A 17,803-nucleotide genomic window follows, 5' to 3' on the forward strand; every position below is an offset into this window, starting at 1 on the left:
GTGGGGGTCAGTAGAGGATACTGAACCCCTTTGCCCTGTGGCAGAGGGCTACAGGGGCGCGACGGGTGGGGGGACTGGACTGAAAGGAGTGATTTCCTGATCTCTGCTCCAGTCCATAGATCCTTAACGGATTTTCTTTCTCTCCCTTGCCCCTATTCTCTCCTTCTCTCTGTTTCTCCCTCTTTTTTTTCTTTTTCCCTCTCTTTTCCCCCTCCTCCCCATCCCCCTCCCTCTCCCTTCTCATCCCCCTTCCTCCCTTCCCATCCCCCTTTCTATGTGTGCGCGTCCCTTCCTCTCCCCTCCTCCTCTTTTCCGCCTCTCTCTCCATCTCCTTCTCCCTCTCAGCTCGCCGGGCGACCCTGCTCCTTCCTCCCACATTAATGGCGGCATCTTCGGAGGATGATATAGACCGGCGGCCCATCAGGAGAGTCCGGTCCAAGAGCGATACCCCGTATCTCGCCGAGGCTAGGATCTCCTTTAACCTAGGAGCAGGTAAGAACGAGCTTCTTTCCTTCCCCTTGCTCCCTTCCTCTCTCCTCCGCTCAGTCCCCCGCCCCCTCTAGTGATCTCCCACTCCTCTCCCCGTGGCTGCGCTCTCCTTCCCACCCCCCGCCCCCCAACCTGCTCAGGCAGAGTGCCCTGCACTCACTCCTTCACTCACTCTCTTTGTGTCGCCAGAGTAAGAGGGTGTGTGGTGTGTGTATGTGTTGAGGAGGGGGAGGGGGTAGAGTAGCATGTGAAATATGACATTCTCTGAAAGTGTCACACATGGCTTTTCCTACCTAATCATATCTTCCTATGAAACAGGGGGAAAATTGTATCAATAATAAAAATAACCTTAGAAAAGGGTTGGGGCAGTCCGTGAGTTGAGTGAGAAGGGCTTTGAAGAGATCAGTTTTCGTGGGGTCCAGCATAGGGCAGAACTTGGTGACAGTTGAACCACTGCTATAGTGTTGGTCCCCTATCTGCATGTCGGCTTTCTGAGGGATTATAATGAATGTTTCGCCAAGGAGTTTGTGGGAAAATAAGGATACTAGCGATGGTGATGATGGCAATGATGTTTTCACTCCATGTGTAAGAGGAATTTTTTGGTGATTGTCACTAACCTGTGACCAAAGGGGCTTAAATGGAAATAAGTGAAAATAATACTTGAGGCTGAGAAAGAAGGGAAAGAGGGAAGAAGGAAGAGGCAGGAAGAACTCAGCAAGTTGGAAGTGCCTCCATAGAACAAGCTCAAGGTTTACTGTGGAGCCCATCTACTGCAGCTAGCTGTCAACTATTGGTGCTGTTAGTACCTTACAGGTAACGTTAAGAAGCCTTTATTTAGGCTGACTCCATTGCTCTGCTTCTACCTGGTAAATTCTAGAATGTTGTCCTTCTTTCCTCTCTTTAAGACAAAATGGAGTAAAATAAACTTTTAAAAATAGCATTTATTATAATATTGATAAAACTATCATCCCCATCTCTTTAGTTGTCAACAAATAAAATCTCCCACCTTGTGTTTTCGATGTACTCAACTTCCTTGGGGTGTAATTGGTGGTTTTATGATCCTACATGTAATTTAGCTCTTTAATGCAAGGAAAGCCTAAAGAAAAACAATGTTAGCTTTTCTAGCATACTTCAGTATTCAGTGAAATAATCAATGTAACATATACTCAGATCTTCTCTTGAGTATTTCAGGTTGGGCTTATGATTGTTATGTGTATCCTGAGAAACTCTAAATATGTACCTTTCTATAAGATCATTGCTAATAAACTATTCCTGGATCCTCACAAAATTATTTTTTTAAGAGAGGGAGAAAGAAAAGAAGGTGGAATATCAGGTCATTTTTCCTTTAACTCATTCATGTTACTCTCTTGCAATGTTTATTGCTTAATTTTGTAGTTAAAGAGTAGGACAGTTTTACTGACCATGGTTTATTTACATTTCACTGCTACTTTCCCCACGAAACAACAATATATAGCAGAATAAAGGAACCATAGCTCTCAATTATCAATGAGTTAATCTGAGACCTTCCTTCACAAAACTAAGCCCAGTAACCTGAAACTATTTATTCCAATAAAACAACTCTGACTCCACTGCCCTACTGTCCACCTTCAAGTGAAAAAGAAGACTCAGGACAATCTTCTCTTCAAACAAACAAAAGTGTTTCATTTATTCCCTTCATATTTATCTGTGCCATCATATATGTGTCCTGCTCTCCCTCTCACCTCTAAAAACTAATTAGCCAAATAAATAAGTAAGTAAAAAGGAAAGAAAGGAGAATACTCTGGAGAATATTTCTGTTGATAAAAGGAAGTAGTCCAGTGTTCTACTGTCAAGAGCGCTGTCCCCCTTTCCATGGTGCTGAAATGAAAGGCCTGTTGACAAATAAAGATAATTTGGAGAGTTTGGGGAGGTGCCCATTCCCATTCAGTGGCAGAATTGTCATTAAATGCAGGATATCTGGGCACCAAAAACTTTCCTTTCCCTACCCACCTACATTTGGTGCGTGTTTACTATGTCTCATTCCTACTTCTCCACTGTTCAACTTTTACATGTAGCTGTACTTTTCTCTCTGGATGTTTCCTCTCTTGGCTGTTTATATTACAGCTGGTGGCTGGTTACTTTTTTGACAAAGTAAGCTCTTCTCACAGACATGCCTTTCCCCTATGTTTAAAAGTAATTGTAACCCCTGGGTAAAAGAAACAGCCATGTTTATCTCTTTGAGCTTCAACTTGTAATTAAACTATTAGTGATGTTATCTGTACTGCTGAAAAGTTGATATTGTACACACTGAGTAAATTACATCATTTGAGTAGAGAGAGGATTTGGTCTACTTCTCAACGATTTATAAACAATTAAACAAGGTATCTTTTATCCTCCCCCCAATATTTTATTATTTATAACACAGTTAAATGCTTAGCTGATTTTAGTTATTTCTATTGGATATCTGCTTCCTCACACCCATCATTTATAGATAAAATCAGTGATTAAAGTTTTAAGTATTAGAAATATTTGTGACTTGGTCACATTTTGATTGTCTATAAAGTGCATAATGTATAGTGCTCTTCTGAATAATAACAATAATTATGATTATGTTAATTAATTCACACTTTTATAGTACCTTATGATTTATAAAGTATTTTATTCACAAAAGCTCTAAAATACAGGTAGGACATGTATTATATCCATTTTACAGATGAAAAAATTGAAGCTTAGAGAGAATGCTCAAATAATTCACTGAAGATCAGACAACTATTAAGTGGCAGAAACAAAACTCAAGCCCAAGTCTCAGATCTTCTGATACCAGGTCCACACATATTCAAGTGTGATTTTTAATATATTAGATTAGAAGTAGCACCATAGCAAGAATAAGGTATGCTCCCTTTTGCCTTTAACTTCAGATCTTACTAGCACCCAGCCACCTATATCCATAAATAAAGAACATCACCAAAATACTGTAATTTCCAATATTCCCCCACAGTTAAGGAAGAAAGAAGAAATTTTACATACTTTGCATACTTTTGGTTTTATTTATATGCAAACCTCCCCACGTTAGTTTTAACAGACCATATAGTTACTGTTCAACCTCAGGAAAGGTATATGAATCATAAGAATAAATCTTTATTGTTCTAAGAAATTAACTTCATTTTTGCCCAAAATAATGTAGATCAAAAATCACTTAAAGTGATTCTTTTTCAGAAGTTGAAATGTGTACAAAAGATGTCCTGTTTTTCAACAGAAGAGTATGTTCTCACTGTTATTAGGAAGTGTCATTGTGTTCTCATTTAGTAATGAGCACCATTGACATTTAGCTTGTAAAGAACCACATTGCCTCATGAAGACATTCACTCACTTCTGTACACCATAAACCCAGCTAAGAGGTAGATTTTGCTGCTGCTTATCTGAACTATCCAGTCAGAGAACATATGGGTCTACATAATTGAAACAAATATGACTGAAATAAAAGTCTGGTACAGGAAAAAAAGGAAGAACATAAAGTAGTACTTGCATTCAAAGTTCTCTCCTAAAAGTCAAAAGAGATCAGAATTGCTATCCTAGTGACCTTTGTTTCATAATCTAGTTCTTTCTTGTGTGTGTGTATGTGTGTGTGTGTGTGTGTGTGTGTGTGTGTGTGTGTGTGTATCTGTGTGTATGGGAGGGAGGTTAGATGGAGAGAATTAACAGTGTCCAGCATTGAAAAGTGGAAGAAAATCATCCAGTGTCATAAAAGTTTATCCTTATTGGTGTCCTTATTTTCTTCAGTATAAGAAGGTCTTGACATATTCATCTTCTCTAGAAGGATGAAATTTGTTCTAGTTCCAGAGGTTATCTAAGGATAGTTATTTATGACCACTACTAGCCTCTTCCTTCCTGTTAGGGCTAGAGGCCAATGACAGTCAGAAATGGCTCACCCTGGTTAACTGCAAGAATATCAGTTCCCAGTAAGGTGGAAACCAAAGGAAATCTTTCCTGACTATTGATCCTTGCTAAGTTAAGAAAGAAGGCCCTTATTCCTCTACTGAGTTCATGATTTGAAGAAGTAGCATTAAAGAATGTGACATTTTTTTACTTTAGCAGCTTTTGCAGGTTCTAGGTAAAATTGTGAAGTAAATCTTCGAAGTTTCTTTTTTGTCAATTCTTTCCATTCTCTTTTCAATGCTCCCCTCCACCTCAAACTAGTGGAACCCCATCCTAAATCCTCCTTGGCTGCCTATAGTTGTAAAATCATGAAGCCACATAATTTTAAAGTTGAAAGGGACCACTGAATCCTACCCATGCCTTAAAAATATTCCCCACTAAGACATACTCAAGAAGTAAACAACTAGCCTTGGCATCAGGTGGTAGGTTGCCTCACAAAGACAACTCTGTTCTTTTCTCTAATAAGAAAAGATCCACACCTGGGGAACTGAGGAGGTATTGGAAGAGGGCATGAGACTATGATTTAATAGCCTTGCAATTACCTTAAACTCTTTTATTTATTTGATATATGAGCTCCAGTTCTTCAAGATCCATGGAGTGGTTATCAAGGGTTTACACAACAAAAAGTCATTTTAATAAGACATTTTCTTAGTTTCATTTTGTCCTATGATATCAGCAAGCAGCATTTTAAGCACCCATTGTATGCTGTGCTATGTGCTGCTTGGTAGGGCTACAAAGATAAAAAAAAATCCCTATTCTCTAGGAGTTTACTTTCTATTACTTCACCTCTAATCTTTCTTCTTTCTTTTTTAGCATCAGAACCAAATTTTAGCACAGGCTGTCATCTTGAATTTTTAGTTTTTAATACAAAAAAGAAGAAAAATATTACTATTAACATGAAGAAAAGATGATCCTTCCCCATGAATATTTTGGGAAAAGGAAAACTGGATCTTCTATTTCTTTGGGGAGGGGGGCACTTCCACAGAGGAAATGCCCTCTACCAATGCAGTTATACAATTTCTTTGCAATTTAAGATTCACCCTGGGGCACTGAGAGGTTAAGTGACTTACCCACAGCTAGAATATGTCAGAGGTAGGACTTCTCCAATGGTCTTCCTGACATTGGCATTCTGTCTCTGGTATTGGCTCTCTATCCACTTACTCTACACCACCTCTCCCGCTAATGACTTTTTAACACAGTTGCTTGCCGTGCCATTATATAATCAGCTCACACTGTATGTAAAACCATTTCAGAATCATCCAAAACAAATAAAAATGAAATGGATTAAATGACTAAATACTCCTGAAACTTTCGATCTAGGCATTATTGAATTCTTTTTAAAGCCTGTTATATTGGTTTAAAGAAAAAAAAAGTTGTGAACAATTCAGCTCATTAAATAGAATGGCCACAGTTTGAGACAGGCTAAACATTTAAATTCTAATTGTTTGCCCATATATCCACAGAATAAAATTTCCAAGGATGGTGTATGCTTGGATTATTTAGCCTGTGGAGAGCAAGAGGTAGTGTGGCCTAATAAATGAATGAAGCAAAGAACTAGGTACCAACAGAGCAGGACTGTAGTTGTAGTTTTGCTATTAACTAGCTGTGATCTTGGGAAAATTGTTTTCCATGTGTCAGTTTCCTCATCTGTGAAAACAAAGAATTAACCAGGTAATCACTATGATGCCTTACCATTAAAAACATCTTTAAATAAATCTCACTATCCATGAAAGTGCATTTGTGCTTCTGACAGGCTCTAGTTATAGTTGACTTTATGATAGTCCTATAAATAGCATCTACCATATAAATATTCCCAATTGTAACTAGAATTTAAATTATCTAAATCATGTGTCAGAAATTTTGAAATGCTTCTTGCTATAGGGAGACAAATAAAATGTAAAGACCTGAAGATCTCCCTGGATGTATTCAGGCAAAATCTAGATGATCAATTGTCAGAAATATTGTAAAGGAAATTCCTTTTTAAGGCAGATTGGATAGCCTTTGAGGTCCCTTCCATCTCTAAAGTCTGATGATTTTGTGTATTCATAGGTGCATTAGTATACATGCAATATTTTTTAAACAATCTTAATAGAAGAAAAATCCATACTATTCACGGATAGCCACAACTAGGATAGAGCCAATTGGAACATTGTGCCAGAATGTCCATATTTAAAGAATTTAAAGAATATGCTGAAAGAACTTTGAACCATAGGATCATGATATAAAGCTGTAAGGAACCTCAAAGACTATGTTATCCAACCCTCCCTGGCATTGTAGAAACAAATGAGTTTAGCACCACATTAGAATAATTAATTGACATAGGAAGCTACCCACTGCCTCCCCATGGGTGCATTCCAGGTGAATTCCTCCCTTGAGTAGCTCTTCCTTGCTCTACTCAACACTTCCTTTGCTGGACGCAGTCTCCCTGACTCTCTCCTACATCACTCTCCCCTACTGAATAAAAGATGAGTTTTAAGTCACTTGCCTATCCTATGTTTTGTGTCCCTTGTTCCAGGTGCAAAAATTGCTAGTTATAGCTCTGTAGTGAGTTGTAAGAGGAAACGAGTCATTGTTTTTCTCATCCTGTTGCATAATCCATTTAAATTATCCATGTAGATAAATGTATGTATACCAGATGCTGAAGTACAACTAAATTGAAATGTATCCTTTTTAAATTTTAAATAGAATAGTTAGCAACAGGGTATTTATTACATAATATAACTATAAATTAAAGGGGCTTTGGTTTGGTTTTCTTTCTTACAAAATCTGCCTCAAAGAAAGTGCAAACTCTGGATCAAAACAAACATGAGTGAAATGTATATGTATTTTGCACTTGATGTAGTACATTGTAGAAACAGCATGACATATAAATTCCAATCCTACCTCTGATGCTACCTACGTAACAATGGGGAAGTCATTTAATCTCTCCGAGCTTTAGGAAACTCCGTGGGTCTTACCTACTTGCCATCAAGTTGCTGACCTACATTGGTAGAAGGAGTCCCATGAGTAAAGTTCTAGACACAGAGGAAATGAATTTTCTTTATGCCTAGGATATTGCAATATTAAACCTAATAACCATGATTAATGCCACTGAGTGCTGGGATAGATACCATTCCAAAAAAACCCTAGTCATACACCATTATCTTTGATATTTTGAGCACAAACACTTTAAAAAATAAGCTATGGAAATAGAGGATGAGGTCCAACTGCATAGACTCTTTTCCTGTGTAGGAAAGCTAGCGGATACTTCTTGAGAAATGGAAAAAAGGTAGAATCACTCCCCTAAGAAGCTGATGACATTGAAAGTTACTCAGTGCAAAACAAGGATAGAAAAATTCCTGAGAATGGCTTTATTTTTCTTACGTTATAAAACAGGAACTGTAAAACTACATCCCTCAAGCAAAAAGTGCCTTTTTTATTTTAAAATACAATTCCATTATATTTTAAAATATTAAAAACATTTTAGCTGATGACCCCAACAAAAACAGGTAGCCAGTGGATTTGGATCTCAAGTGACAACTTGCAGACTCCTGCCTTGTGAAGTGATTAGAAACTATATACTTTGGAACCAATCTGCTTTGTTTGTTTGTTTGTTTTTCATGAGAGCCTAAACAACCCATTTATAAGAATAATTGTTTTTGTTTATTTTTTATTTTAATTTTTAATTTATGGAATAAAACAAGCATTTCCGTAACATAGTATAATTTTAAAAAATGATTGCATATGAAACTATATATCTGCTATGTACATCTTGCTATTCCTTTCAAATATACATTGTCATGTAAATTTCTTTTTATCCCTCCTCCCACTCCCAGAGATGGCTGCCATTAGACACAAATGGGTATATATACACATATATGTATGTATACATATACATACACATATGCACTTGTGTGTGCATATACACACATATATACACATGTGTGTACATATAAAATTATTCTTTGTATCTATCAGTTCTTTCTCTGGATGCAGATAGTGTCTGTGTGTGTTCTTTATAGGTGTTTTTGTTTCACAGATAGCAAAACTAGATGCCTTGCACTTTAATATTTTCATATTTTAATGCATTTTTATATTTTCATTGATAAGATTGACTTTTCCATGATGCATTCAGGAAAGTCTAACTAAGCTCAAAAAAGTGAACTCTTGTCATTTTAATTGCTATAACTGCAAGGCCTTTATATTACAAAGAATCTTTAAACAAAATACCAAATCAATTTTACAACTTTATTGAATGATGACTGTCCTTTTGTAAGTCTCCTAATGCAACTTGAATAATCAAAACTTTGTAGTTATTTTAAATTTTTTTTATATACCAGTAGGTACTTAGCTACTGGTCACAAACTGATCATTAATGGCCATACTTACATGTCCAAGAAATAATCCTACCAGCAGCAGGTTATTCAAATCCTTTCATCAAAAAGCATGAGTTTTTCTTCTGCATTCTACATTGTATTTAGGCATATGTTTGGCAGCAGATAGGGCTAATGATTGGGATTGGATCTGTGGTTTCATTGGTATAGGGAACTTCTAGATGAGGAAACTTCTCTGTACTTTATAGTCTTAGAATATTGCTTAGAATACTGAGAAGTTAACTTGAAATGGTCATACTATCAGTATGTATCAGAGGACTCAGATGAGATCTTCCTTGTTTTGATGATGGCCTTCTAAATCCTCCCTACACAACACTACTCTTTCCTGATATCTATTATATGTTCTTCCTAAATAATTTTTATTTTACCTCATAATCAACTCATCATTTGAAGTCCTCTCTATAGAAACATAGATATAATGTTAACTATAATCTCCATCTCCACCAATCACATTGACATGTAAATGGGCCCCAGTTAATCAGTTTAAACTAAAGTCAATGTTTGACTAGTTTAGAAATGCTCCTATACAAGCATGTAGGAACTGTTTCTCCAACTCTGCTATTCCACGTTTGCAGATGGAGCAGGAAAATGAGTTTTCATAAATGGGCATTGGCACAGTCAGCTCCAGTGGCAGACATGGCAAGGGGTAGGACTTAGGAAATGTATTACTCTGGCAGTTAATGCTCTAGGGCATCTCCTCTAACTGCCTTTGCTCAGATGTGGGAACTTTTCCTGCCTACAAGAAGCATGTGTCTGCAGGGAAAAGCCAATTTTGGCTCCTGTAGCTCGGAGTGAGTGCTACAAGATCTGATTATCAGCCTAAGAGAGAAAACACAAAAGAGAAGAGAGGATGTAGGGATGAATTTGGACATGTATAGAACATACATCTTTGTGCTACAAATTAGGATCATTGTACTTCTAGGTTCTACCATACACATTTCATTTTATTGAATGTTCTATACACTAGGACAGTGGGCTAAACAGCTACAGATCTGAGAACACACACAAGGAGCTAATTCCTTTGTTGCTTAATTGCACCATTTTCTTTGCCAGGTTACAGTATGAATAAAAAAATAGTCTTACTTTCTCTTCCAAAAGATGAAGGTAAGCCAGCTTCATTGGGAGTGGGTCTAATGGGGAAGAAAAAAAAGCTCCCACTGAGAATAATACATCCTCTGATATAGAATTCATGACTTGGTCAACAAAATATTTGGTAAGGAGTCAGATGGGTGTGAAAAGAATAGCCTATTAGAGGATCTAGTGATCTTCTTGATCTTAGTGGGCCATTTTACTTCTACATTGATAAAAAATCCACAGGGACCTTGTTGATTCTTTTGTCTTTTGATTTTCAAGAAAAACGTTTAATTCTTCCACGATAAGAAGTTAACCCCAATAGAAAGAGTTTAAGTACTAAGGTAATCTTTAAAGATTTTCCTCAAGCAGAAAGGACAGACAGGTTATAGAGTCTATAATCCTAAAACAAGATTTTTTTCTATTAACTCATTAAAGATCCAACTTAAATGAATGACTCAGAAAGAAAAACTCTGATATTAACAAATTCATTACTTAAGATCCTATTTATACTTCAATTATCATATACTTCCACTGCCTAAAATGGATTTCTTTAGTAGGCATGACCCTTACTGAGCAAAAGATCATATGCCTGAATTTTACAACTATTTATAATTCCACAAATATTGAATTTCATGAAATGTACTGGCTCTTGTTTTATAATTGTATGTAGACAATGCTTAAGAAGGCAGAAGGGAAAAGCAATATGGTGTAGTGGTGTAGAGAGCTGCTCTCAGTCAAGAAGAGCTAGGTTCAAGTCCAGCCTTTAAAACACTGTGTGATTATGAGCGAATCTCTTCACTTCTTAATGCTCCCAGGAAACTCTCTCCAAGAGTCTAAGTTGTAGAGATATTCATTGCTAGACATTCCTAATAGAAACCCTGAACCAGTGAAATCACAAGACTTTACGTAAGCCAAAAACAGATTGCTCTTCACATTAGCATTCCATAGTAATTAATGAGTTTGCTACCAGTTGGCATCTCATTACATGGGACGTTAGACTTGCCTTTAACTAAAGTTCTATATGAGATCAAACTATATGAAGGGATCTCACTGAGGAGAAGACTAGTTGTTTCAACCTATGGTAGGCAATACCTGAATAGTAGGATAGAGCCTTATCCCTTGGGGGTGAGAGTCTTAAAATACACCCCCCCCCACCCCTATGGAACAGTCACTATCTGGTGAGCTTTATCACCTCCCATTTACAGACTGTAGTGTTTGCATATTTGGGAAGCCAGCTGCTGTATTCTGACTCCACAATTTGAACAGCTGTGTCCTCCAGAGAAATTTTCTTGCCCGACTATATTTAATTAAGATTCAATGGTCACAGAAACTCTTAGAGATCATCCACAAAGTTGTAGAGGAGTCCAAAATTTATCTCATATAACATTAGGGATCCTTAAAATATCGACCTTAAGAAGCAGTTATGTGAAGATATCTTCTTAGCTTTTAAGTAAATGAAATTACTTATACCACTGCAATGCAAGATCTGACCATGTGTGCCTACCATTTAACTTGCATTGAAATGCAACCAATGGCAGATAAAATCTCTACCCTGACATTCATTTGTTTGGATTGGACATATAGTTTCATTGCCATGAGGTACTCCCTCCAACAATGCAGATCTGAACCCTTCCTACATTAGTGTTAGAGAGTTGCCAGGGGACATTGAAAGGTCACTTACCCAGAGTCACGCAGCCAGAATGTGTCAGAGGCAAGACTTGAACCCAGAGCTTCCTAACACCAAGGTTAGTTCTTTATCCACTGCATGCTCCCTATTTGTTGTAATATTTTGACAGCTAGAAGTTGTGAAATAAAACAACAACAGCCAGGGAAAACATGAGAATCAGTTATTTCTGTTGATACTAAGGATTTAGTATTTTCAGAGATACTCAGAAATATACATGTTTTTGTTCTAAAGGGAAAGTTTTAAGTGAATATTTTACTCAAAAGCTGAGTCTGGAACCATGATGGATATGACACACCACAGCAAGTTTCAGTTAATCACTATCTGCCTATTATACATAATTCATGATACAATATGATTTTATGAGTGTATTTTACAGTACTTTGATGTAAAGAGACATTTGCTTAATAGTTTATAAGCAAATTAACCACTTGATACATTATTAAAACTGCCCAAAACTTCAGAATGGCTAAAATTTTTCCTAGTTACAGAATGCCTGGAGTAGCTTCTATTTTTTTCTATTCAAACAAGAAATCCATTTGCATTTTATAGAAATAAATCATTAGTGAGGTTTTGGAAATTTTAGCAGATACTGGCCCCAGCTCCCCATGGAGAACTATATTTATCACCCACCACTAGAATATCTCCAGTGTTTTGCAACAACTTCCTGATATTGTCAGACATAAATACAAATGATGTTTGTGTTGTTTGTTCAGTTAATTAGAAAAAATCTTCCTCATATGCCAGAGTTAATTTGCATATTTGCATCTGCATGACCCTTAATATCCTTTCATTTCTCCTAAATGGCATTTGCATCCTTGGAAACAAAAGGTTTGTTCCTTTCTTGCCAAACTAACAAAAACAAGACCCTAATCTTGTAAAGAATCTGTTCAATACAAGTTTTGTGTGTGTCAACAACAGTTTGAAGACTGCTTTAAAGTTACATAGAAGTGAGCTAAAATAATCCCAAACCAAACTTTAAAGTTACCTCATAGGGCCTCTGTGTAGCAGCTCGTATAATAGAAAATCGAGGATCACTTTCTGTGGCATTAGTTCCTCATAAAGACATATGTCATCTATAGCATCTTTTCATAAACTCAGTTATGCGAACAATTCCACAGAGTGATTGTCTCTCATATCTTTATTCCATCTTCTCTCCTATTCCACATTATAAAAGATAATTTAGAAGAAACAAAGGTAACAAAGGAAAGGTAACAAAGACTATATTTAACGAGCACTGAAAAGTCTGGCACATTCATCCAATCATGAATGATTTTAATTTTATCATATTGCCATGTTGACTGGTTAGTATGTTATAGGTGGTTTGTCATACCAAAAAAAAATTCTTTAAGTAGGTGACATTCTGTAAGTCTATTTTCTGTGCTTTTCCACATCTATTTTCTTCTGAAATATGATAATATTTATAAAATTAATTCTATAGGCATTTGAGTTTGGCTTACTTATATCTAGTCCCTTTTATCACTGCTCATTTATATAGCAAAACCTTTGAGGGGAGCAGTAAAAGTGAGGGAAGGAAAGAGAACAACATGCCAGTGATCAAACCCTATAAAATAAAAATATCATTGTAGAAGTTTCATTGTGAAGACTATGATTTTTAAAATATTGCTCAAAGATTCAGAATAAGAAAAATTCTTATTAGTCAATCAATTTATCATCAAGTGTTTATTAATAAGTTACTATGTGTCAGGCACTCTGTTAAGCCTTGGGACTATAAAAAAATACAAAGAAGAAAAAAAATAGAAAGAACAAAACCCAGTCCCCACCCTCAAGGAGCTTACAATTTAATAATGAAAGAGCAAGCAAATGGTTGTTTAAAAACAAGATATGTGCGGGAAAATTTGGATGGTAAATTCTTAGTGCTTTGTACATGGTAAGAAAGAACTTCAGTTGAAGCATTGTGAGATTGGCAGGTGTCAATCTAAGAAGTTCAAATTTTTCTTTCTGTAACCTTGAGAACACGGATTTTTTGGACAGTCAGGATGAGGTAGCCTCGTTATAAATTAAATGTCTTTATCAAATCTCACTAAGAATGAGAGATTAGACCTTGTTATGTGGTTAGATGCACTTTTGAAGTTAAAAAAATAAAGATTATGTTTCTGACAGTCACAATATATAATTTTCACATGGCATCTTTCAGAAACTAGTACATATTTTGAAACTACATTTCAACAAATTATTCACTAGTTTTTTGTAAATAAGATAAAACCAGATATTAACATCACCTAAGGAAATGTCACATTAAATAAGAATAAAGAAATAGAGTAGGTAGATGCGTGAAAGATTTTAGCCATGAAAGCAGGATTTGATGAAGAATTTTGGATGGATAGAAAAGAGATTGGAGATATGCTGCAGCCTACTTGTATCTACTATACATTATCTCCATTGAACTCTGGGGAAATCAATACTAAATCTTTAGAGATTGTGGTGGCCCAAAATTTACAAACATACAGCTTCAGTCAGAGAATGTTTTTTGTCTAAAATCAAGACAAAAAACTGTGCTGGTTTCATTACTCTTAGAAAATAAAAATGTCTAAATACCTAGAAAAAACCAATCAACTAATCAGGTAAAGGTAATACAAATATAAAAACTGAAATAGGTTCCACTCATAAGGATCTTGCATTCTTATAGGAATCAAAAGTACGTATTAAAAATATAGCACAAATATAAAGACGAACATATTCAATATATTAAAATATAAGGTAATTTGAGAGGAAAGACACTAGCAATTGATGGCCTCAAAAGACTTCTAGAATTCTGGGAGTATCTCTCTGAAAAATCCATGGGAGAACATGGACAATAATTTCATGCAAAACCATAGAAAGGGTTACTCTCTACTGTAATATCCATATTAATTGGTTCACAAATTCATTAATGTATTGGTGCATTAAAGGCAAGAAATAACAAGTATATTTTAATGCTTTCGAGGCAGATAAAGTAATGGAAAGATCTGCATTAAATCTCTGTCATTTAGTTTTAATAAGACATCTAAGCAGTGTTTGGTAAATAGGAATAAAAACCTTAATTAAGAACTAACATATATGAATATAATTTATCCTAACAACTTAAGAAATCTTAATTCTATATTGTTTGGATTCTTATGTGCTATTATTATGAGATGAACACATTAACATGTCATAATCTATCTGGAACAATGAAATTATGTGACAGGGCTAAATGATCTCTAAAGTCCTTTCCAAAGATTCCATGTCTACATGATCAATACCACCTTATGTTTATAGTAGGGGCAGCTAGGTGTCATAGTGGATAGGGCTCTAGACATTGGCTCAGGATCACTTGAGTTCAAATCCTATTTTAGACTCTTACTTAGCTATGTGGTCTTGTGTAAATCACTTATTTCTCAGTCCTAGTTTTTATTTATAAAATGTGAATAGGGATAGTACGATCTCCCAAGACTGTTGTAATGATTGGGATCTTTTATTTTATTTTATTTTGCAAAGCATTCTGTAAACTTTGAAGCAATGCTAGCTATCATTATTATATAGTGTGTTCATGCTTCTACGTGTCTTTTGGTATAAGGTCAAGATCTAAAGCAATGGCCTTTATTTTCTTTTTTTAAACATTTTATTATTGTTATGAATTATTTTCTTTTTAACCTGCTTTGGGAGCCCCATTTGCTGCTGCCTCTACTGCTGGCACCTGAGGAGGCCCGAGTTATGGGGACACCCCTCTCCCTTCTTGGCCAGCCAAAAAGACCCTCTCATTGACCTTTGGTGCCTGTGGGTTGAGGGATCTGTGCTGCTGCTGGAGATTCTGTCCCTGAAGCCTGCTCAGATCTGCTCCTGTCAGTACTGCTTGGCCAAGGCAGGGCTGGGCTCTGCTCCGCCTCTGGGTGCATGACAGACCTTTTCCGTCAGTCTTTCAGGTCACTCTGGGATAGAAATCTACTCCACTCCGTTGTTCTGTGACTTCTACTGCTCTAGAATTTGTTGAAAGTCCTTCTTTACAGGTATTTTATGGGCTGTGGTGTAAGAGCTAGAGTATGTGTGTCTTTCTACTCTGCCATTTTGGCTCTGCCCCCCAATTATTTTCTTTTTAAATTTTGAGTTCTAAATTCTTTCTTTCCATCCAACCCCCTCCCACGTTCCCTAAGAAGGCAAGCACTATGATATCAAATCATGCAAATCATACAAAACATATTTCCATATTAGAATGGACTTTATTTTCACATGTGCCTGGATTTAGTGACTTTATAGTCTTATTTTTAAGCTGACCATATAGCCTCATCCTTTATATTCTATTACTCTATATTATAATTATAGCTATTTAAAAAATATAGTGACCTACTTATAAGGGAGCTACATAGAACTACAAAGGCATCACTGAGACATAATAGTATGTGTTTCATAACTAGAATGTAGCAATGAAAAGATATCCCTAATATAAAATAAGATTGTATAAAATATGAAGCAGAACAACATAACATGACAATAAAATACATTTCAGCATGAAATCCACGAACCAGAGAGAGACAATATGGTACAGAGCAATAGAATTGATGTTATGGTAAGATTATATTCTAAGCCACTGGCCAGAAGGAAGAAATGAGTGAGTCATGGAAGGATATTTTAATGCTCACACAGAAGTAAAACACAAAAGTTAGGGAGATGTCAGTCATCTAGACAAATTCAGGAGGTTTTCCTCTACTAAAATATCGAACAGGCCTTGCTGATCACTTTGTCCTTTCAGAAAATAGAATTGACCAGCAGAAATATACTTTCATAGCTCATAGCAGGTAACCAATAAACAGGAATTAGTTGATAAAGAGAAATTAAACTGGCACCTTGAAAAGTAGTATACATACTATCTTAGATTTTGTGCTAGACAACTGCCAGACAATCTGAGATATACATTAGAGTTTGATAATACAGATTTCTGACAGTTCAAAGAAGGGATGGGTTCCATGACTTACAATTCTGTAAGAAAAGGGTTTTCAAAAGGTATATAATGATCTCAGGAGCAACTAGGTGGTACAGTAGATTGAGTGTCAGGCCTGGGGTCAGGAGTACCTGAGTTCAAATTTGGCCTCAGACATTTATTAGTTGTGTGACCTTGGGCAAGTCACTTCACCCTGTTTGCCTCAGTTTCCTCATCTGTAAAATGAGGTGGAGAAGGAAATGGCAAACCACTCCAGTATCTTTGCCAAAGAAACCCCAAATGAGATCACAAAAATGTAGGACATAACTGAAAATGACAAAACAACAAACACATCATGATCTCAAGAATGAAACTTTGATCACATAATTATATTTTATTCTAACAAAAAAGATTAATGGATTATTGAAATAAAGAGATGTGGATGCATAGAAAATTAATTGCTCAGATTATATATTTTTTGAAGATTATTAAAAGATTTTTTCAGTCATGTCCAATTCTTCAAGACCCCATTTGGTGTTTTCTTGGCAAAGGTAGTGGAGTGGCTTTTCATTCCCTTCTCCAGTTCATTTTACAGATAAAGAAACTGAGGCAAACAGGGTTAAGTGACTTGCCCATTATTACACAGCTAGTAAGTGTCTAAGAACAGATTTGAACTCAAGAAAATTATTCTTCCTGTCTTCAGGTCTGAGATTCCATCCACTACTCCACCTAGGTGCATAATGATGATGAATGATGATGATAATAATGTTTTCAAATTCTAGATCAGGGATAGGGAATATATATGACCTTCTAGGTGCTTGGGATGCAGCTTTTTGACTGAGTTCAAGTTTTACAGAACAAATCCTTTTATTAAGTGAATTTGTTTTATGAAGTTTGGATTCTGTCAAAGGGCCTCACTTGAGGTCCTAGAGGGCCACCCATGGGTTCCACACCTCTGTTGTAGGTCTTTCTATCTTACCCAGGCTGAAGGTGTAAGACCTACTCACAGGCCAAATTGTACCATTGGTCAGCATGAGAGCTTTGAACTGCTCCATTTTCAACCGGGACTAGTTCACCCTTCTGAAGGCAACTTGATACCCCCCCCCCCCATTCCCTGGGGCTCACTGTATTTAGGCTAAACAGACAACAATTGGTGCTACAGTTTGGTCCAGAGCTCTGGAGTTCTGCCAGTCTTTCTCCCCAGTAGGATTATAAACTCTCACCATTCAGATTAGATTTTTAAAAGGCATGTTAAGAAGGTGATAAAATGAGCAGGTAATTGAGGCTAAATACAAAGGAATGATCTGGTCTTGTAAGAATCGCAGGATCATAGTATCAAGATAAGTTGATATATGTAATAAATATTAACAG

General features: G+C 36.3%; 1 protein-coding gene across 4 annotated transcripts in view; it reads left to right on the forward strand.

Moving 5' to 3' along the window:
* Positions 1-17,803, forward strand: part of PHACTR1 (phosphatase and actin regulator 1) — a 668,125-nt gene that overhangs the window by 39,143 nt on the left and 611,179 nt on the right. For all 4 annotated transcript variants that reach the window (XM_072603838.1, XM_072603846.1, XM_072603839.1 and 1 more), the window contains one exon: positions 346-492. In XM_072603838.1, coding sequence (XP_072459939.1) covers positions 346-492 — 147 coding nt within the window. The remainder of the gene's footprint in view (positions 1-345; positions 493-17,803) is intronic.

Source organism: Notamacropus eugenii, chromosome 4, assembly GCF_028372415.1.
Source record: "Notamacropus eugenii isolate mMacEug1 chromosome 4, mMacEug1.pri_v2, whole genome shotgun sequence".
Lineage (NCBI taxonomy): Eukaryota > Metazoa > Chordata > Mammalia > Diprotodontia > Macropodidae > Notamacropus > Notamacropus eugenii.